Source organism: Diabrotica undecimpunctata, chromosome 3, assembly GCF_040954645.1.
Source record: "Diabrotica undecimpunctata isolate CICGRU chromosome 3, icDiaUnde3, whole genome shotgun sequence".
Classification (NCBI taxonomy): Eukaryota; Metazoa; Arthropoda; class Insecta; order Coleoptera; family Chrysomelidae; genus Diabrotica; species Diabrotica undecimpunctata.
Window position 1 is genome coordinate 11,931,562 of NC_092805.1, and position 23,077 is coordinate 11,954,638.

Below are 23,077 nucleotides of genomic sequence, written 5' to 3' on the forward strand. Positions count from 1 at the left end.
TGAAAATACAACATTCGTATACTTAGATGAGACATGGATATTTGCAAAGGGTAGAATTAAAGGAATTTGGCAAGACGACAGCACAAAATCAATAAAACACACAAATAGCGAAGGCAAAAGACACATCGTTCTTCATGCAGGAGGGAAAGAAGAATAGCGTTTATAGAAAACGCGGATTTGATTTTTTCTTCAAAATTAAAAATCTGCTGATTACCATGAAAACATGAATGCAGATATGTTTGTTATGGCTTGAGGAGAAACTGTCACCTAGTCTGAGTGAACCATCGGTTATAGTTTTAGATAATGCACCAAAAATTGGTTAGTTAAATATAATATTAATTTTCCAAAATGCTCCTTCAAATCAACTATTTTGGACACGTAGTAAGGGGAGACCGATATAATATTCTTCAACTTATTATGATGGGTAAAATCGAAGGACGCAGAGGAATTGGTAGAAAGCAGGCCTCTTGGTTGAAGAATATCAGGGAGTGGACAGGAATGAGGAAAGCTGAGCAGCTCTTTAGAATAGCTTAAGACAGAGACAGTTTCGCCATGTTAATCGCCAACGTCAAGGGGACTTGATAGGGCACGTTAAGAATAAGAAGAAGAAGCTCCTTCAAATCAGAGTAACTGAAAATTTTGAAAGGCAATGAAGAACCAACAGTTTATATAGTTGACCAATTTGTATCAAGTTATGGACATCAAGTACTACGGTTACCGCCGTATCACTGCCAGTTTAATCCCATCAAACACATCTGGGGTATATGTAAAACGTATTATGATCATCATGTTGGATGCAGTGGATACAGTGACGATGCAGTTAGGAAAATGTGGCAAGAAGCTCTTAAAACTGCAACTCCAGAAATATGAGCCAAAACTGTAAATAAATGTGAAAAATTAATAAAAGAGGGGTGGATCCGGGAAAATAAAATAAGTGAAATTAATCCAGTCATTATAGATTTACATAATGATAGCAGTAGTGAACTAAGTAACGATGATAATGATTTATAAATTTAAATAATCAGTAAGTTCACTATTATAATGATATTTACAAAATAATTGTACAGCAAGTTAACCATTATATTTATACAAATAAACTTCTGTACGCAGGCTTGAAAATAAACGCCGGGCTTATTAGATAGAAAACAATCTCAAGTAGAAGTCACCATAAAATCGGTTCGGGATGTACAGACGGCCCAAACAGAAGTAATATGCGCGAAAATCAAGGAGAAAGAGTTTGAAAAAAAAGGACAGAAAAGATTTTCTCACTGTTTAGAAGTCACTGTATTATCGGTATTTACATACAGTCAGTGCAACAATTTTATGCATTGTGAAATTAATGAATGGAATTCTTAATTGGTAATATGTTCAGTTTATATGTGAAATTATAAGGGAATATAATAGTAACAATCCCTAATAATAAAAAACTGTTAATAAACATATTTTTGTTAGCTCTAACACCGAATGCCTTTGTTAGCTCCGAATGCTAAAGAAAAAATGTTATTAGAGCCTGAACCTATTACCTGATCAATATTAGGTTCTTGAGCCACAAATTCTCTTTCAATTTCCATGGCATGTTGACAAAAACTGCCATTCTATTAAAGAAAACGAATCAAAGAGTTCATCACGCAACTTTTCAACATAAGAGAGATTCCACCTTGATGTTATTCAATCCTTTTGCTTTGCTTAATGATATTCTTAACCATGACGGTGCTGATTCCAACAGCTTTCACCGCCCTTCGATTTTTTACTGTCCAGTTTATTAATTTCACAATATAAAAGTTTAATTCAGATATACATTAATAAACCAAGAGCAGTAGCTATATTGGTATTATGAGTACTACATTAACAATGGTTTTACAAAGTTTAAATAATATATTTATAGTTACAAAATTTGATTAAGTAATCTATGTTAATACAAAAAGTTTTTTCAATTAATTAATTCAAAATATTTAATAAGAAATTTAAATATTGTTCTGAAGCTATTTTCTTGTGGCATTTTAAAGTAATTACTATTTAAATGGGAATAAGCCACAATTCTTCTTAAAAGGTGTAAGTAAGTGTATTGACGTTTCAATTTCCAAACCAAATAAACAATAATATTTAAAATTCCATTTGAATTGTTGCTCCTCATTTTATACAAATTAACTCTAACTGATAATGCAGGCAAAAATATTCTAAACAAAGTAAGTAATTAAAAAGATTATGGAGAACTCCAGTGCAGTTTACCGTGCCTTTTACGACAACGAAAGGTTTTCTGAGAATTCCATTAATCGTTTATAAGTGTAAGTTGGTTGAATGTACTGTAATATTAAATGATGTATGAAGACAATAAATAAACAGTGGTGATTTAATATTAAAAAATTCAAACGATTTGTTTATTACATTATTAAATTTTGTATATTCATTAACAACTGCTTGACTGCATAACATCTAAAAAATAAAGTATTTAGTTGTTTTCGAAGTTTCTCCCTACATATGAGCATAATATTTGTAAACTATTTATAGCCTTTGTAATAAAAAAATTATCACTCAAAACTGCAAATGTTTTTAATAAGCAAATCATAAATCTCACCCTGACAGTAGTGTAACAATAGATCTGTTTCTTAAGAACTGTTTATAAAAGAGAATGCTTTTTACTAGTACTCACTTGAATAGCAAGACAGTTTTAAAAGAAAAAAATATGTTAATAACAATTAAATAGTTTTATTTTTATCCTAAATATCAAGCAATCTGTGCTAAATGTTATAAACAATATCCATTAAAATCATGAGTAAATAATGGTATCAAGTACTTAAAAAGTCAATTGTTGATATTGGAACTCACGTCTAGATTCCTCTTTCGTCTTACTAGTTCGATTAAAACGTTTGGCGAGGTATTTCAAAGAGAACGTAGACATGAAAAAATATTCAAAAATAACGTAAAAGCATTCTTCTTTTAATTACTTGTTTACACCACTGTTTGTTAAAAAAACCCAAACCAAAAGCAACTTACTTTACTCATTTCAAAACTGATTGATTAAACAGACTATTTTACCACTTATTTTTTTATTTATCACAGTTGGACAAGTTTGGACAAAAGTAATAAACCAAAAACAGGATCGATTAAAACTAGATAACATCTTAAAATCTTTCAAAAAATATTATTTCATCAACTTTTCGATTATTTTTTGGGTTTTGTTCGTTTCGTTGCTACTGGTGAGATTTTTCCTTTAGGGGTGCTGCTTGAGGGAGAAGGGGGAGTGTTTAAGCCATTCCCGTTCTCTAACTGGGGACCTAACAGTAGGGGTTGGCCGAAAGGCCGGTTTCCAGAGCCGTCTTGAGAATTTCGTTCTGAAAATTTAAGTAAACTACATGTCCGTTCACTACGTTTCCTTCAATTTATTAATAAAAAACAAAAATAAAAAAAAATGTTTCCTAAAAAATCAAATAATGTTGTTATTTATGAACTAGAAGACTAAACAAAGTTTTCATTTAATGAGTTGAACTAGGGCGAGGTTATTTGGATCCAAATATGTGTATCGGCCTCATAATTACTTAATCAAATGTAAAAATGCGGAAAAGCTACTGTGTAATAAAACTTTTTTGTTGTTTTCGTTTTTAACTAATATTTTCATTGTATATTTAAAAATTATTACATAATTTTATTTATAAAGGCGTGGTAAATGATTCCTGATGACGGAATTGGGTCGAAATTTTTTTGACCATGTTTTATAGTGATTTAAATCAGAAAATATGACATAAAATATTTATCAGTTAAATTATTTACACATCATGAAACACCATGTAGGTTTAAAAATGTTTGAAGACCTCCAAATATTATCGACAGTATAAAAATAAACTTGTTTAACTAAAGCTTAATATAAAATTAATAAATAATTAACAAAGTAACTTTACCTTAGTATATTTTCGTCTGGGTCTAGAAAAACGTCAATAATTTGGTCAAGATATAGTCCAAGCTGTAGAGACAAAAATGAATGGTTTTGAGCATTAATTAGTGAATCTTTGAAACCAGCACAGCGTTATGAAGAGCAATGTCTGGAGTCTCCAAGTGTTTGCAACTCCAAACTGGTTATAATTTTTTCATCGTACTTTTAAGGTACAAAAGCGGTGTTTTTTGATTATTTTTATTTTTATGGTATCAAATCAATATCATAGGGTAAAATGAGTAGAAAATTGAATGAAAGTACATAAAAGAGCTTTAATTTGAGCTATGTTACATTCAGTTCGACCCAATAGTTATGCAAAAATAACAATTAAAAGTCCAAAAATGTGAATTTTTCGACATTTTTAAAAATTAAAATAACTTTTGTAAAAACTTTGTAAAAATAAAAAAGTGTGCGTACTTTGAACTTATTGATTCTTATAGCTGAAGTCAAAACAAAAATTAAAAAAAAGTTTTGACCAATAGGAGTGAAGTTAACTTATTTTTTGTTTAAAAAATCACAGCTGCTGTGTTTATAATTATATAATTAAGAGTTAAAAGTAGCGCCATTCAATAGTTAAAGGCCTATATTTTATGAGGATATGGTTTTTATTCTTAAAAATCACTGTTTATAGTCAAAACATGAGAAAATTTAACTGTTTTTCCCAGTTGCCGAATCGGCTCGGTTTTGGTTGGTTTTCATGTCGGCCCGGTGCGTTTCATATAATTTTCACCAATTTTGTGGAAATTTTCGATATTTTTTTTGGCTGAGATTTACACGTTTTTTTACACAAATTCTCTAGTTTTTTTGGACATACATTTAAGACGACTAGATTTCGTAAATCAGCTGTCGTAAGCAAGTTATCGGCGTCCAAAATACGTAGTTGTAATTGGTTAAATGAGGAGTTTGCTGTAAGAAGGATGCATTTGGGTGGAAACATATGCCTTAATTAAAATTGGCGAATAGACTGGTATAAGAACAATGCAGATCCAATAATAAATAAAGTAATTATACGTCTTTATGGATCTGCCTTCTCACTCATTTGGTGCAAGAAAGGTTCAGCTCTGGACTTGCATCCTTTTTCCACCAAACGATTGTAAATGTTCGGTAATTTTCGTGGAATGCAAGGTCATTTTCTGTTGGCACTGGGCCAGCAGAGCAGCTGATTTGTTTTGACTTTTCATGCGGTTTAATTGTTCGTGTAAAAATTCAACGTCGTGTAAAAATGATTGAAACCGAGTCAGATCCGTTTAACGCTAGTGAGTCAGACTATGAACTTACAAGCTCTGATGAAAGTTGTTCTAATTGTGATGTTGCAGGACTTTCAGCTAGAAGAAAACATCCAAAGAAGTAACGTACCTCTGTAAAACAACAACACATTGAACCTGTTTTCAATATGGAACCCACAGAATAGCCCCCAGTTGTTCCTGTAACCAAAAACAGAAAAAGTGACAACTCCACTCTCTGGAAAAGAAATATGAAAAAAAAAACCTATTGTAGAAGTGAAAACGTATACGAACTGGAAAGGAATATAAAAGCGACCGAGATTAACTGGATCGAACTGCAACTGTAGGTACAAGTGTTTTCAGAATGTGGACGAAGAAACAAGAAAAGTTGTCTTACAAAAGTTTAACAAAATAGTTGACAAAAATTTGCAAAATACCTATTTGGGAGGGTTGATTCAAACTACTACTATTCAAAGAACTCGAAAAAAGATTAATGAAAGGCAAGACCGCACTCGTTCTCACAAATACTTTATAAAGCTGGGTAAGCTATCCAAGGAAACGTGTAGATCTCATTGCTCAAACTTTTTGTGACAGAGATATTGCAGTGCCACCTAGTAACAAACGAAAGTATACAAATAGACCCAACCGAAAATTTTAACGAAATACTCAAAAATGTGAACATGCACATCCAGAGCTTTCCAAGATGCGAATCGCATTATAGTAGAAACAAATCCCGTCGATTCTATTTATCTCCAGATCCAGATCAGAGAATATAAAGAAGATGCATCAACTCTATTTGGAACTTTACGAACCAGAAAGTGTTAGCAATCCTAAATTTAAACCCAAAGTTCCCTATGACTTCTACTATCGATACTTCAAAGAAAACTTCAACTACAGGTTTGGATCACCTCGATCAGATACGTGCAAAATATGTGATGTCTTAGATAACAAACTGACTGAAAGATGTGACCCTCGACGAAAATGAACGAAAAGTTTTAGCAGCGGAGAAGAAGTTGCATGAAATTAAGGCCGATTTGTTTTTCAAGGAGCTAAAGGAGAAAACCACATTGTGCAAGCATAGCGACGAAGTGGAGGTTCTGACCTTTGACTTTCAACAAAACCTTCCACTTCCACAAAATTCCTGCTGAAGAAGCTTTCTACAAACGTCAGTTGTGGACATACAACTTCTGCGTCCATTCTGGTAAGACAAATCAAGCACATTTTTATATATATATATGATGAAACTACGGCTCGAAAGTCGCCAAACGAGGTAGTGCCATTTTTGTACCACTATATAAAAATATACTCCCTAAAAATGTTAAGAATTTATACCTTTTCTCCGATAACACTGCTGCGCAAAACAAAAACTCAGTAATGATTCAGTTTCTGTATTTGATGGTGAGAACTAGGTCTATTGACAAGATAGAGCACCACTTTCCTGAGCCAGGACATAGCTTTCTTTTCCGTGATCGGCGCTTTGGAGTTATTGAGAAGTTTTTAAGAAAGAAGTACTACGTTTTTAGCCTTTAAATTATGATCCTGAACTTTACTGGTCACTATGAAGGACATTTTAAAAAAGTTATCTCAGGTGCAGAAAAGCAAAGATTCCAGATTTCCAAACACCGAATTTTACAGTACAGCAATGAACATTTAGATGGTATTAAAGTCAGTCTATCTACTGGCCTTCCGAGTTTTTACTTATTCCAGATCTTGATAAACCTTGACAGCGACCTCTCAGTTTTTTCTGATATTCCTATCTATTGCAATCCTATACCTGTCAAAGAAGGCAAATATGCAGATGTAATGCAGTTAGCAACACGATTCGTTCCTATGGACCAAATGGCTTTTTACACCCGTCTCTAAAGTGATGCAGCCATGGCAGAGAACCAGAAAACCGAATAATCTGGAACGGATGATGACGATCGGGTAGATAAATGAAGGATGTGTTTGTCCGTGTGTTTAATGTTTTATTTTTTTTCTGAATGCTATTTTTTTGACACCAACCCGTTTCTTTCAACAGATTTTTTCGTATTTGTTTAGTAGGCAAACCATAGTCGTTTGATTGTTGTAATCAAATAAAAGAGTTTTTGTTGGGAATTTGTTTCTCAAAAATGATGGTAAAGAAGCATTATTTCACGTGATTGGTGTAAGAAAGATGCAGATCCATCTTCTTTTTAATTTTTTTTCTTATTTTTTTCAAAAATTATCTACTTGACAATAGTCTCAAGTATTGACTAAATCTGTTTGTCATCGATTGATATTATGTAGATAAAACCTAAAAAAAACACGAGGTGTAAAGACAAACATATTATAATATTGTGCTCATTCTACCCTTAAATACTGATTTGATATAATAAAAATAGAAATAATGAAAAAATACTGTTTTTTGCCCCCTAAAGTGCCACAAAAAAATTATAACCAACAATTATTGCACGTATTTTTCTTAACAGCTTGGACTAATACGGCAAATACGTCTTAGGTTGATGGAAAACCTATATTTGAGAAACGTTAGGCCATCGGAATAATAATAATTAGTGCGAGAATAAATAAGTATAAATAAGTGAAAATAAAAAAGATACTAAATGGAAAAGAAATCAATAAAAATGTAATATATTATGTACGTACATGGCGCAGTTCTGATAGCAGAGAATCAAGATGATTTAAGACTGCTGCCTCAATTCGATATCATGGCTAAGGATTTGAAGATAGGAATATTGCCACAAGAGCCAAAAAATTTGGTTGTATTAAACGAAATCAAATGGTAAAAGGAGTAATGAAATTAAAAAACCTTGTAGCCGTTTTATCAAGTATGTGCAATGTTGAGAAAGAAATACTAAAATACGTAACAAAAACAAGCAGAATAGTGAGATATCTTAAGGATAAGGATACAAAAGAACAGAACTAAATATTACAGCTAAATGACAAATACAATACAATAACGAAAAATACATCAACAGAAAATGTATTCAATGAAGGTGAGAAAAACATGTACATATATTAGATATCTCAATTTTATCTGGTGGGATAGGCACCACACAGGGCAAAGTGTGGTGTGTGTCTACGCATCTAAGGGAGCTACAATTCTTCAAAGGATTGTAGCTCCCTTAGCATTTTTGAATGCAATGCTTAACGACTAATCGACCTAAAACGAGTTCCAAAATTTTTATTTTTTTTTGTGAATAGTTCCTAAATACCCTGTATCTAAATCTAACTATACTTGAATAGCTTTGTTATTTAAATTCAAGACAATTACCCATAATTGTAAAAAGCAGATAACTTTATTACATTACCCTTTCTAATTTAGTTTCGGTCTTCTTTCATACTCCCTTTTGTAATTAATTTAGTTTCGTAATTAGTTTTACCTCAACTCCTCTCAGCTGTGCGGAAAGCTTTGGTCAAACAAGTCATTCTACCATCAGGACGAAAAAAAGACAAAACGTCCATTAAAAATCCTTTTTCACGAAGATCTTTTGTTTTACTCATCGCTCCATCTCCCTCTCTTGTATTTTCATTAACCTAAATTTGAATGACTAACTACAAGGCAAAAAAAAAACAGATAAACGTCTGCAATCAAAAAAATTATGTTGCTTTTAAACTGTACTTTGACGGTATTTACACAACCTAATTTTGTAATTTTTAAAGGATGAAAGTGGAAGGTTGAACTTATTTCGCCATTAAATATGGCAGAGATTTTTTTACTTAAACCATCAACAAAAATTAAATGTTTGATATACTACAGCAAGTATACTACAAGGGCATATTCTAAGTATATAATGAACAAAAATTTTTCATTTGTCTCGCTATAGGCTGTTGACTATGTCAAAAAACATGGGTAAAAGAAAATAAGGAATTCAAGAAATTTTATTATTCCATTTGACGTCTAAAAATGACAAACTCAAAGATAAAATAATAAAATTACTTTAAAGCTTGAATTCCTTGATAAAAAAATAGTCAATAGTCTATCAGGCAATAGACAAAATTCCCACACAATTTATATTACAGAACCGCATCCCTCTTGATAATGGCTCCAAATTGGTAATTTGTATTTAACTGACCGAGAAAGTGTATCCGAACGTATATATATATATATATATATATATATATATATATATATATATATATATATATATATATATATATATATTGAATTAAATGACCAAATATATGGCCTAGGAGGACAAATTCGTTAACTTCCCGTGCTCGAATGGGTATCAATAAAGTGTCATGATCATTTCGGCCTATCCCAGCCTCATCATAACACTTTATTGATAACCATTCGAGCACGGGAAGTTTAAGGAATTTGTCCTCCTAGGCCATAAATTTGGTCATTTAATTCAATAAAGCGATAGCAGCTTTCGCTAAAAGATTTAATCTTTTACACATTTCGCATAGCGCAGAGGATACAGAAAATGGTTGGTACTTTGCTGACTACTATTGTTTTAGTTTTCTGAGTTGAGATTATCATATTAAATTCTTTTGCTCTTATGTTAAATTTATTGACCAGTCTTTGTAGACTATCTTCATCTTGAGCTATCAATATTGCGTCGTCTGCGTAACAGAGTATTTTTATTTCTTTGTTTCCTATTCTGTATCCTCTTTCTTTGCTAACACTTTTAATAATTTCTTCCATGACCAAATTGAAGAGCATTGAAGGCATTCCGCTGCCTATTTCTATATTTTCTGTAAATTCTATTCTGACTTCCATCTTGTTGTTTTGGTAGGTGTTTTCGCTAGTTTTTATAATGGATTACATCTTTGAGTCTTACTCTGTCAAACGCTTTATTTAGGTCAATCAGACATAGAAATGCTGGTCTATTATACTCTAGTGATTTATCAGTAATTTGCTTTATAACGAATATTGCACCTGTACACTATCTTCCATTACAAAAATCCTGTTGTTAATCTGCTAAACTTATCCACGTATTTTATTGTGTTTTATAATTTTATTATTTAATGTTGTTAATTGTTCCGTCATCGCTGCTCCACAATATTTCAATAATTCGTTTGGTATTCCGACTTTACCTGCTGCTTTTCGGTTCTTCCGGTTTTCAAGTATTTTCCGAACTTCCTGTACATTTATATTAAGTTCTTCATTTGTGGTAATTTTCGGTGTTTCCATATTTCCTTTTGCAGACCCTAAAAATCTATGTTCTAATTCTTTCGAAAAGTGTTCCCAGTGATCACATTTTATTTTTCTTACAAGTTCATGTTTCGTTTCTAATTGTCTTGTAATTATGGTATGCTTTTCGTGTTTTGGTTGACATGTATTTAAGGTAAGATTTTTTCTTTTCTTTACATTTTCCCTTCACTTCTCTACAAAGCCATGGAGTTCTTCGCCTTGGGAACGGTTTTGTTTAATTTATATTTCTTTCACCAACAACTTTCTTGGCCGGAACTTACTTGGCCTTACTTATATCTAAGTAATTACTATAACAATGTTTTCTGGAAAATGTCAACGTTTTACCCATATATTAAAAATAAAGTTGTTTTTTTATCTTATTTTGCAAAACCCTGTGGAATATATTAAGAGCAAACACTATATCTTTTAAAAGTTTCGAGAGATCTTCATTTTTTAATATTTAAAAAAAATCATCGATATCTTTATTATCAAAAAAGAAAAGTACGTTCAAAGCATGGTCGTCCTCTGCTGCGTTTGTCTTCTCTTTGGCGCCAGTCAATTAGTTTTCTGGTCCATCTTGTGTCTTTCAGTCTCGCTTATGTGACCTGCCCAATTCCATTTCAGCTTGGCTATACGTTCGACGACATCACTGATACCTGTTCTTTTCCTTAAGTCTTGATTCCTTATTTCGTCTTTTTTTGTCACGCCGAAAATTGATCTTTCCATGCGCCTTTGTGCCATTCGCAATTTTAGTGCTGTTGTTTTTGTGAGCGTGAGAGTTTCTGCTCCGTATGTCATAATAGGAAGAACGCATTGGTCAAATGTCTTCCGTTTTATAGCTATCGGGATGTTGCTCTTAAAGATTTCTTTTAGTTAACCTCTTAGTGATTTTGGATGATTAGGTGTTCGCTGGGAACTAAATTTGTCATAAATTTGGTCTTACTGATGTTCATTTTTAGACCTATTGTTGAAGATACATTTTCTAATTCTTCTACCATTTGTTGTGCTTCACCCAGATCTTCGATAATAAGTACTATGTCGTCGGCAAAACGCAGATGATTGAGCATTTCTCCATCTATTTTTATTTCTCTATTTTTGCACTTTAGCATTTTAAAGGCGTATTCGAGGACCGTTATAAATAATTTAGGTGATAGAGTGTCGTCCTGTCTCACACCTCGCTTGATATGCATTTCTCTGGTGGTATCATGTAGTTTTAGCCATGTTCAAAGCATAACGTGATTTTATTGAATAATAAAACTCATTAATGGAAGCAGTTCAGTCAGGCAAAAATCAAACAATTTGACAGGACAGTTTTAGATTATCAATATTGTATACAATTCAATAAATTATTTGCTGTTTTGCCTATCAGTAGCGCACCTAGAATTTACCTCGGGGGGGGGGGGGTTTGGTTGGTCACCGAATTTTTTTTTATGATGCTACCTCCATTTTGAGTCCTTAAAATGTGTAAATAACAGTGTCGGAATAGGGTCTTGGGGGGGGTTTAACCTCCAAAATCCCTTCCCCCTCTGGGTGCGCCACTGTTGCGTATGTTAATTAGTTGACATGGACCGTCTTTTAAGAAATCTGAATCCAGATGAATGTGTTCAGGCAATTATTTTAGCTGATGTAGGGTTAAGTTACTGTCAAATAGACTTGAGATTAAGAGTATCTCATACTACAATATCATGAGTCATTCAACTTTTTCGAGAACCAAACGACCAAACGAGACGGCGTCTACAAGGAAGAGGAAGACTCACAACACCACGCCAAGATCAGTTCATCAGGCTACGTACTAAAAGGGAACGTTTTATCACAATGAGACATTTACAAATTCAAGTGGCAAATGTTCATAATATTTAAATTAGTAGAAACACTATACACAACCGTCTTGCTGAACAAGGTCTGCATGTAAGGATACCAGTCAGAGCAACAGCTTTAAACGTAAACTATCTTAGAAGTAGATTACAATTTGTCAAAGAGCACCTTGACTAGAATTTTGATGACTAGGAGCACGTGTTGTTCACTGATAAATCGAGGTATTTCTCATATAGCTTAGACAGACGTGTGAGAGATATTCGACGGCCAAGAGAACGCTATGCACACTGCAACATACGGCCTAGTTCTTTATTCATTGGAGGATCTGTAACGGTTTAGGGAGGAAGCGATGGGACTATGACATGGATAAGAACACAAGAAATTCTCTTGGCAGTCAATCGCGGAGGAGAATGGGTGCAGATTGTAATGAATCGAGAGGTTTGTTAAGGGAGGTCATGGCTCGTATTGGCCTCTACAGACAGCCATAGGCTTGATGGATGGAATTAAATTAGTTAATTGTGATCGTAGGACTTTATTTTACTTTTGAATGCAACTTGTAGATACATATTTTTTAATAATACCAAATATAATAATTAATTATTCGACTTAAGCACTTTGCATAAATCGTTGGTGTATAAAGCATATGAATCCAATTTCAAACTCTCAGTCCGACCCTATATACTTTAGGTATCAAACGCAAATTCAATTTCCTATTCAATTCGGTATCAAAGGGACAAGATTATCCCGAAGTTTTCCAACTTTTCCTTCGTGAGACGCCTAAGGGTAAATATTCCCAGACATGTTAGATAAATCCAAAAATCCGAAGGGACACACAGGCACGTCCAGTAGGAAAATTTATTATTTTAATACAAATCCCATTTGCGATTCAGTTTTAGAACTGACACAACATATGCATATTTAACAACAATTCTATGAAGAATATGATACAAAATAAAGGAAAGGTTGGAAATATGTCTGACGTTTAAGTCAATTTAAAAAACGTTTTACTTTAGATGAAAGACGGGCTAAATAAATGAAAAATAGACTCTTAATGAAAAATGGAGCTATGTTTTAGTAAAAATTGCTAAACTGAAACAAAAATAGACGTAAGGAATATGAAAAAAGCTACGTAAAATAAACTATATGGAAAAAATGGTGTAGTGGTTACAGTTTAAAAATGACTTAACTTCTGTTTGGATGAAGTAGGTAAATGCTATAATATTATTGATCCAAATAAAAAAAAAATAACAAAATCCTTCAAAATTAAAATATTATACATTTACTTAGCACCACTTTTAAGAAATGGTATATTAAGTACTACACTGAAAAATAAAATGTCACCTGGTTTAGACAGATACCCTTTGTTAAATGCCATACATAAATTAATAGTAAATATATGGAATTATAATCTGTGTATGTGTGTGTGAGAGAGATAGCATTAGACAAAAAATCTTTTTGCCACAGAAAATTGTTATAAGGATGTTTAAATTTTTATTTTAGAATCGTTTATAAACTTGATTTAGAATATTATATATAGATTTGTCAGAATAAGATAACAGATTGCTGATGTTAACTGGTAGGCTAATATTGAGATCAATTAAACCTAAATATAGGCTTCGAGTCTGTTCCCTATGATTGGGACAATCGAAAAAAAAGTGGTTCAAATCTCCGACAGATTTACCATCACAAGGACAGAAAGGAGTTTTATAGATTCCAATCCTATGCAGATGCTCTGGAAAGAGGCCATGGTTAAGTTTTAACCGGGTTATTAACGAAGAATGTACTTTATTATAGTTAAAATTAAAATGGGGAATATTTTTTGGTAAGCATGGATGAATAGAAAAGTAAAGGTTTCTTGAGGTCTTCTGAACCTCTTTATATTTTGACATCCATCTTTCCCTGCCAGTACTCCTGATAATAGAGAAAAGATCTTTAAAGTAGTAAAAATTTGTAATTTCGGGTATCTCATTTTTGCCATACCATCCACTAATTCCTTTCCAATTACTTCATTGTGTCCTTTAACCCAGAGTAAATAACTGTTTTTTTTTGTAAATTTTAGATCATGTAATAATTTGTTGATATCAAGTATAATGGAGTTTTGAAAACTATCCAATGGATGGCTACGAATAGCTTGTAATACTGGTTGAAAATCTGATACTATTACGATGTTCTCACAATAATTAGTGACACACCAAGTTAGTGCTTTCTGTATAGCAGCAGCCTCGGCTGTAAAAATAGAACAACATTCAGCAATTCGATATTTCTCAACATAATTGCTGTTTAAAACAAAAAAAGCGAAACCAGTACTTTCAACAGTTTTTGATCCATCTGTATAAATTATTGTTAAATCTTCCCCTAATTTGCTTAGTATGGATTTGAATATTAGATTAGTTAAAATTGGCAAGTCTGAATAAGAGGGCATTATAATGGTTGGTTTGTCTATCAGAACTTCAAAGTCTTGTATGTAAAAAGGAAATTTTGGTAGCTGTAATATATAAGATTGAAATGAATTCGTATGGATAAAAGATTCTGCAAAAGGAGAAGAATTTTTTATTCTCCAGTAAGAATTTGTTAAATTTTCTGTCAAAAGTAAACCTATTTTGTGAACCATAGTTGTATTAAACGATCTGTATGTTATTAGACGTTTGTTGTCTAACATTTGCCTACGTATGTGTAAAGGTGGTTCCTGGGCTTCTGCTAGAACTGCTTGGTTTGGTGAAGACATCATAGCTCCTAGACAGATTTTATATTAAATTATAATCAACTGCCACAGGAATGGAATACCGGAGTGATCATCTCACTATACAAAAAAAAGATAAACTTCAATTCAAAAACTTTTGGACAATAACGTTACTGAATATACCAATATACTATCAAATATTGTATCTTATCCATACCGGAGAGCTGTATGGTATTCTACAAACATTAAAAAGCTTATGTTATCAAACTAAAGCCAAGAGCACTGCGATATCTACAGATTTGATGTCCTCCATCGACTCGATTAAAAATATATATTCCGAACATCCATTAGGTCATGCCATACATGAAGTAACAAACCGTCTCACTTCTTCTGGAACAAACATTAATCTGAATTCCATCACACGTTGGCATTTTAGTTAATGAGACTGCTGATGCTACCGCAAAAGAAGCAATTACAACCAAATTAGACATCAAATCTGTTCAACTAGCATCGGATCTAAAATCACTTTAGTGTTTTTAACCTCGAAATTACACAAAATACAACCTACCACCGAAACCTTTCAGCTACTCAACTTAAAGTTTGTTAAATACGAGCGAGGACAAAAAAATACTCTATACAAGGTCTTACAAATGTGATTCTTAGCAATTAGAACTTCTTCAGAATGTACTAGATTTAATTCGAGAAACGAACTTGTATTACAAAATTTAGTGTCTTCTTTTTTATTACTTTCTTCTTCTTCTTCTTCTTCCTTCTTTTATGTAGGATTTAAAGCCTATTTCTTCTTCAATATTAGCCTAATACATTGTTTGAATTCGCACCATCTTTTTCTTGGTCCGCCAATAGTTCTTCGTCCATTTGGTGACTTATCTCGTGCTATTCGTACGATCCTATCCTTTGCCATTCCACTAATTCGTTCCACTCATGTTTTCATTTTGTCACCCATCCATTTATGACACCTATCCAACAGACTTTTCCCTGATATTCGTCGGAGTATTTTTATCTCTGTTGTTTCTAGTAGTCGTCTCGTTTTAGATGTGCCAGGTCTTGTCTCCGCCGTGTCCATTAATATAGGTCTAATTGCTGCTATATAGATCCTTGTTTTTGTGTCTTGTCTTAGGTGTTAGTTCTTCCAGATTGTGTCATTAAGATATATTAATGCTGCGTCGTCTGCATAACATAATATTTGGATTTCTTTGTTCCTCAATCTGTAACCATGACCTTTACGTACTGTTTGTATTATTTCGTCCATTAATATATTAAAGAGAAGTGGGGTTAACAAGTCACTCTGTCTGACTCCGCTTTGGATGCGATCAAAAGCCTTTGCCAGGTCTATAAAACATAGATCTGTTGGTTTATTGTACTCGATGGCCTTTTTTGTGATTTGTCTTAGTACAAATACGGCGTCTACGCATAATATTCCGGATATGAATCCTTGTTGTTCATCTGATAAAGTTGTTAGTTTATTGGTTTTGTTGGTTAGGACTTTTGTCGCGACTTTCTATTTTTGAGTGAACTTATAGCTATCTCTACTTCCTGAAAACTGATTTTTATTTCGTGTCTTAATTCAGGTACGTCATTGTGTTGATTATTATTTTCCTTTCATTTAAAAAGTTCCGTCAGGTATCTTTCCCATTTGTTTGCTGGTATGTTATTGTATTTCTTCAATTCTGCCATTTCTTTCCGTTGGTTTCTTATGAATCTATATATTTGTTTTGTTTACCGTAGAAGTCGCTTTCCATCCTTTTTTTAAACTGTTCTCAGTGTTCATTTTTTGTTCTTTTTACCAACTGCTTTGGATTCTGGAGTATTTGATATTTTGTACTGCGTGTAGGCCTCTCGTTTCTCTTCACATTTCTCGTTTATTTCATTTATGTACCATGGTGTATTGTTGTTGTTTCTTTTGTTCAATATGACTTTGCGTTTTCCCACAGCTTCTGTTGCTGCTTCTTCAATGTTGTTTTTAATTTTCTCCCAGGTTGCGTTTATATCTTCGATGTCGTCTATTTGTTTCAGCTATATCTCCTGTGTATTTCTCTTGTAGAGTCATTCCACAGTGATTCTACATTAAATTTTTCCTCAGTGATTTCCTGTAGAAAATGTTTTGGTGTTATTTTCAATCTTATTTTTGCTAGTACTAGTTTGTGTTCACTCCTTGTTTCTGCTGAGTTTAAAGTTCGGATATCTAGAATCTGCCTTGGTTGGATTGTTCTATTAGTGATTATAAAATCAATCATAAATTTGTGCCCCCTGAAGTTTTTAAAAGTATATTTATACTGGAGCTTATGGCCGAAAAATGTATTATTGATTCTCAGTTCGTTAAAAGCACAGGTATTAGCCATAAGTTCTCCATTTGCGTTGGCAGGGTTTTTATTAAATCTTTGTTTTACTCCTGGAACTATTTCATTTCCGATTCGTGCATTAAAGTCAACCGTAAGAATTAAGGGTTCTTCATGGGGTCTTTCATTCAGGATGGTTAGCAATTGTTTGTATAATGCCTCTCGTTCCTTCTTATATTTGCAGTCCTCGGGGCTAGGGGCTACATATAGATATGACATTTAATTTTTGGTAGTCCATTATGATGTTCATATGTATTATTCTTTTAAAAATATAACGGCAGTTATATTTATGTCGTCTTTAAATTTTTTTATGGATGAGTATACCTACGCCTGCTCATGCTCGTTCTTCTTTCTTCACTTCACTGTATGCTAGAAAATATTGGATATAGTCTCTTTGGCCTTTACCTTTTTTCTTTGTTTGTTGGATTGCACAAATGTCTATGTTTTTATTTATCAGTTCTTCTATTATCTCTTGGTCTTTATTTTTGAAAGAAGTAATGTTCAATTTTGCTAATCTAATTGTGGGCTTATTTTTCTCTTTTACATATTCTCTTTATTGTAAATTATACCTAATGTAATGTAAAATGTACAGTAACAAAATTGACCCAGTGTCAATAAACTGGTTAAGACACAATAAACTAAATAATGTTTTTAATAATGTGTATTTTGGCAGAAGAGGACCGGGACGCCGTCGTATCTCGTGGTTGAAAAATCTCCGACAATGGTTTGGGATGACCTCAGCGGAGCTGTTTCGCAGAGCAGTCAACAAAACCATGATAGCCTTGATGATCACCAACTTCCGGACCGGATAAGGCACTGAAGAAGAAGAAGAAACTAAATAAAAAAACATGTATTGTATTTGAGAGACTAAGCGGAGCATACTTGACAGATCCGAGAAAAAACTACATCCATTTACAAGACATCCTAGATCCTAGAAAAAACTAGTGAATTTAACAAATACAAACACAATCTTTCCATTGATTTTGAGAGTATCTGTGATAACATTTATAACACATTTTTGATCCATACATTGAAAGAGTTTATTATTCCAACAAACGTCATCGCAATATTAAAAGAAATACTTAAAATACAGAGCAACATTCTAATTAAAAACCAACTAACAGATATAATGTTAGAAAAGGCCTACTTCCATTCCGCATTTCTTTGTCTCCGACAGTTTCCTTTGCAAATTCCGTTAATATTGGTTCCAATTGTCTCCATTTTTCTTCTGTAGTATCTTTATATGTGATTCCGATAAGTTTTATTTGGAGAGCTTTCCATTTTTTAATTCGACTATTTTTTTACCACTATCGCGATGTTCAGCCGCACTTTTAAGCTATATGATAATGATCTGAGTCAGAGTTCGTCCCCCAATACGTTCTGACATTAGCTATGTCTTTTGCCCATCTTTTTGAGATGAGCATGTGGTCACTTTGATTGGTTTCGTTAGATCCTGGTATTTTCCACGTTCCTTTATGGATATATTTTCTCTGGAAGTTGCTGAAAACTGCATAATTATTAGCTGCTGCTAATTGTGCAAAGTTAAATGTAATTCACTTCTTAAAAATATTTGCAAATTTGATTACAAAAAATTTCATTATAGAAAAAATTTACTGTCAATTGTATCATAAAATTGAATGGAATTATTTATTAATATTAAGGACGTTATTATTTCATAAGTGCAGAGGTTTGCAAAAGTGTCAATGATATAGTTATTGAGACATGTTAGTATACATAAATAAAAAAATATAAAATTTGCTTCCAAATTTTTTTGTAAAAATAAATAACAAAAAATTGAAAAAAAAAATATATTTGTCATATTTATAAGAATCTAATCTAAAACAATACGTGTAAAATTTTCCTTCGTAAGGTCCTGTATCTAGGACACCTCCTAAAGCAAAACTTTACACAAAAATATCCAAATCCCGTTCGATTTCCAAACGTCTAAAAGCATGTTATAAAATTGATTACAAACAAACTGGTCCTTCTCCAAGGACGTACGTACGTACACTGAAAAAAGTAGGTTGTGTAAATATTTGACTTCAGTCACTTCTGATCAAACTGGGCGACAGAGCGATTGAGTAAAACAAAATAATCTACCTACTTTAAGCCAAACTGCAGTTTTGTAAAAAAAATCTTGTTAGAGAGATTTTCGGATGATTGATGCGAGCACTGGAGGAAATTTAGATAGGAATCCACGATGAAATTTTCGATAATTGTATGTCAATATTTATGTTTGCTCGTTTGAGCGTATTTTCAGGACTTAAATGGCTTTTACATTTTGAAAGTTGTAGAAATTTATGTTCACTTGAATGATTTTATAAAAAGATTATTGAATTCTATTGATAATTATTGAAGAAACCAGTAAAATATACGTTTATCACATATAAGAGATGAGTTTTTTAACTCAATAAAAATTACTTATTTGTTTTTCTTCCTATTTATTAACAATTTTTTTAGAAACTTATTGGTAAGAGGAGAGTCAGAAAAAAATACATTTATTCATTAAATTTAGTTCGTTTGTGGTTTCAAGACATTCTAAAGACGTATATAAATCTCGAAACGTTGGCAATTTATTGAATAATGTGTTTTCCTTCTTTCTCTTCGCTTACTAACTAGTTTCTCTGAAAATTAAAAGAATTAAAATGTAAATTATTATTCTATTTATTACCATTTTTATTAAAAATATCGATATACTATGTGAAACATATCAATTCTTTAAATTCCTAATTTGGGATGAGATTTGGTTTTAAGAAAAACTTTTTGTTACACACTTTTTGTTTTGTTTAAGTTTTTAGGATTACAAATAAAATAATTTCTATTTCTAATAAAAAAAAAAGAATTTTTACTATTTATAATAGAAATAAATAATAGAAATAAATAAAAATAGAAAATTTAAGAGATGACTCCATAAAATCATTATATCAAAAAAGGCTAAAACAGAAAATACAAATGGAGAATATCGAAAATGAAAGCAATGTAGAGACTAGCTGGAGAAAACTTAAGAAAAATATTCTGGATGCTGCCCGAGAAGCCCTTGGAACGAAAATAATAAACAAAAAGTGGTCAACGAAAACACCATGGTTTATATTAGAGGTTCAACAAAAATGTCACCAAAAAAAGAAAGCTTTCCTAAAATATAAGTCAGAAAAAACGAATGAATCATATGAAGAATATAAAAGAATAAGAACTGAAACTCATCAATTGGTAAGAAAAACAAAAACAGATTACTTGGAAAGATTTACAAACGGACTAGAGATGGATGTCTATGGACAACAGAAACAAGTATGGCGCTTCATAAGACAACAAAGAAGCGAAATGAAAGAACTAGTTGAAATAGAACACATACAAGAGGATACATGGGTGGCCTTCCTGACAGAAATGTTTAAAAAACAAAACGAAGAACCTTTACCAGAAACGCCAAATATAATAACTGAGGAAAAGACCGAAATCTCCCAAAAAGATGTGAAAGAAGGAATAAACAAATTAAAAAACAGAAAGTCACCAGGAGAAGATCAAATACCAAATGAACCCTTAAAATATGGAGGTGATCACCTTGTACAACAACTGCAACTTCTTATTAATAAAATAATCACCACGAACAGAATACCAGATGAATGGAGGAGAGCGATCATGGTGATGTTCTTCAAAAAAGGAGATAAGAAAGACCCCAATAATTATCGAGCAATAAATCTATTAAATACAACACTCAAATTGACAACAAGGATAATGGCGACAAAAATAAACGAACGAATATCTCTGCAAGAGGAACAGCAAGGATTTCGGACAGGAAGATCATGCACGGATGCAGTTTTTGTAATAAGACAAATAAAAGAAAAGTCGCTGGAATACAACAAACCAGCATATATGTGTCTGATAGATTTGAAGAAAGCGTTTGATAGAGTGAGAATTCGGGACATGATACATTTATTATGTGAAAAGGGAATATCACTGGATTTAGTAAAAACTATTGAGAATATATATAAAGATAGCATAGCTATGGTAAGATGTAAAGGAAAACTATCGCAACCTATCAAATATGAAACTGGCATTAGACAAGGAGATTCGCTGAGCCAATTAATATTTAATCTGATAATGGATGAAATCATAAAGAAAGTTAAAAAAAGAAGAAGATATAGAATGGGGGAAAAGGAAATAAGGATAATATGCTACGCCGACGACGCCATAATAACAGCCGAAAATGAAGATGACCTACAAAGATTAATTAAAGAATTCGAAGATCCGGCGCTCATATACAACATATCATAACATATACGGAGATCTCAACAGAGAAAACTAAAACGATAGTGATATCAGCGGAACCGAGACGATGTAAACTAGTCGTAAATAACAAAATAATAGAACAAGTGATGGAAACTGAATACTTGGGAATAAAACTGTCAAGCTACAGAAAAGTGGAAGAAGAAGTACAAAAACAAGTGAACATGGCAAACAGAGCAGCAGGATGTCTCAACAACACAATCTGGAGAAACAAATACCTCACAACGGAAACGAAAACCAGGATATATAAATCAACAATAAGACCGATAATGACGTACACGGCGAAAACACAAAGACTACTGGAAACAACAGAAATGAAAGTCTTACGAAAAATAACAAACCAAACTCTAAGAGACAGAGTAAGAAGTGAGGAAATACGAGCGAGATGTGGTATAGAGGAAATAAACGCGTGGATCAAAAGATGAAAAGTGGAATGGAATCAACACATCGAAAGAATGACAGAAAATAGAATAGTACGAATAGCAAGAGACAAATCGCCAAATGGAAGAAGATCATTGAGACGACCGAGGAAAAGATAGTCGGACAACGTCAATTGAGGCTAAAAACCGAAGTAAAACAGGCATTAAGCCTATTTATAAAGTAGGAAGAAGAAGAAGAAATAAAATAATGTGAGTTTTTAAACTGTAAATAATATTTTGTGCATATTTTGAATGTTTGTTTTTGAATTATTTTTACCTCATTTGTTGTTTTACTAATTATTAATGTTAAAACCACCCTTAACGTATGGGGTAGAAATATGACAATTAACCAAAAACAAACGTCAAACTATTAAATACTGCAATTAACTTTTGGAGGAGATTTTTAAGACGATCTCGGTTAGAATACATAAGAAATGATAATGTTATTAGAAAAAATGGGAGTATAAAAAAATATACTAAAAGATATGAAAACAACGATTTGGTACGAATATGTCAGGGAAACAAGAAAGAGCGACACTAATGTATATGAAGGGTATCGTTAAGGCGATATCTGAAAGAAATCTTAGGGAAGAAGACTACTAGGCTATGTAAGGAAACAGCATACCTCCGACGCGTGGTACGTGTCACAATTCTCAGAAGGACGAATCTAGATCATACAATCGATAGGGTTCTCAATAGCGCCTGTCTTCGAAACGCTACCGACAAGGTAAATAGAGATGGACTACTCCAGATAATTCTCAAATAATACTTTTGGTATATAATGTAGCGCTGAAAATGTTTCCAAAAGATTCGATAAAATTTCTCAAATAATTAAAGAAGTATGTAAAGAGAACAATGACAAGATTGAAGAAGTTTCTAAAACATTCGATAAGATACAGAAAAATGTAAACAACGTAGAAGAGAAGATCAAATAATTAGAGACCATGATAACCAATACAAAAGTATTACCACCAGTTAATGGTGTAGTTTTAGATCCTGTAGTGAAAGAAGAATCACCCAAGAGACGAAACGACACATCATATGCGATTTAAATTACCACCATTCGATGAAAAGTCTTCTTGGTCCATATATCTTGGACAATTTAAAGCTATTGCGAGAGCCAATCATTGCACAGAACAAGAAAAGGCGGTTTTCTTGACTGCTACTTTACGGGGCGATGCTGCGAATATCCTAAGATCAATTCCTAAGGGTAAAGAAAAATGTTACCAGACCTTGTTCGCTCGCCTAGACAAAC

The 23,077-nt window shown here is 32.6% G+C and overlaps 1 protein-coding gene across 7 annotated transcripts in view; it reads right to left on the reverse strand.

Annotated features, from left to right (window-relative positions):
* The window catches only part of Stacl (SH3 and cysteine-rich domain-containing protein), a 707,685-nt gene that overhangs the window by 47,670 nt on the left and 636,938 nt on the right, over positions 1 to 23,077 (reverse strand). For 4 of the 7 annotated variants that reach the window (XM_072525276.1, XM_072525274.1, XM_072525275.1 and 1 more), the window contains one exon: positions 3,041 to 3,332. The exons of the other annotated variants lie outside the window; for them this stretch is intronic. In XM_072525276.1, the coding sequence (XP_072381377.1) occupies positions 3,163 to 3,332 (170 nt within the window). In that variant the 3' untranslated portion in view covers positions 3,041 to 3,162. Of the gene's footprint in view, positions 1 to 3,040; positions 3,333 to 23,077 lie in introns of those variants that run through there. 7 annotated transcript variants of the gene reach the window in all.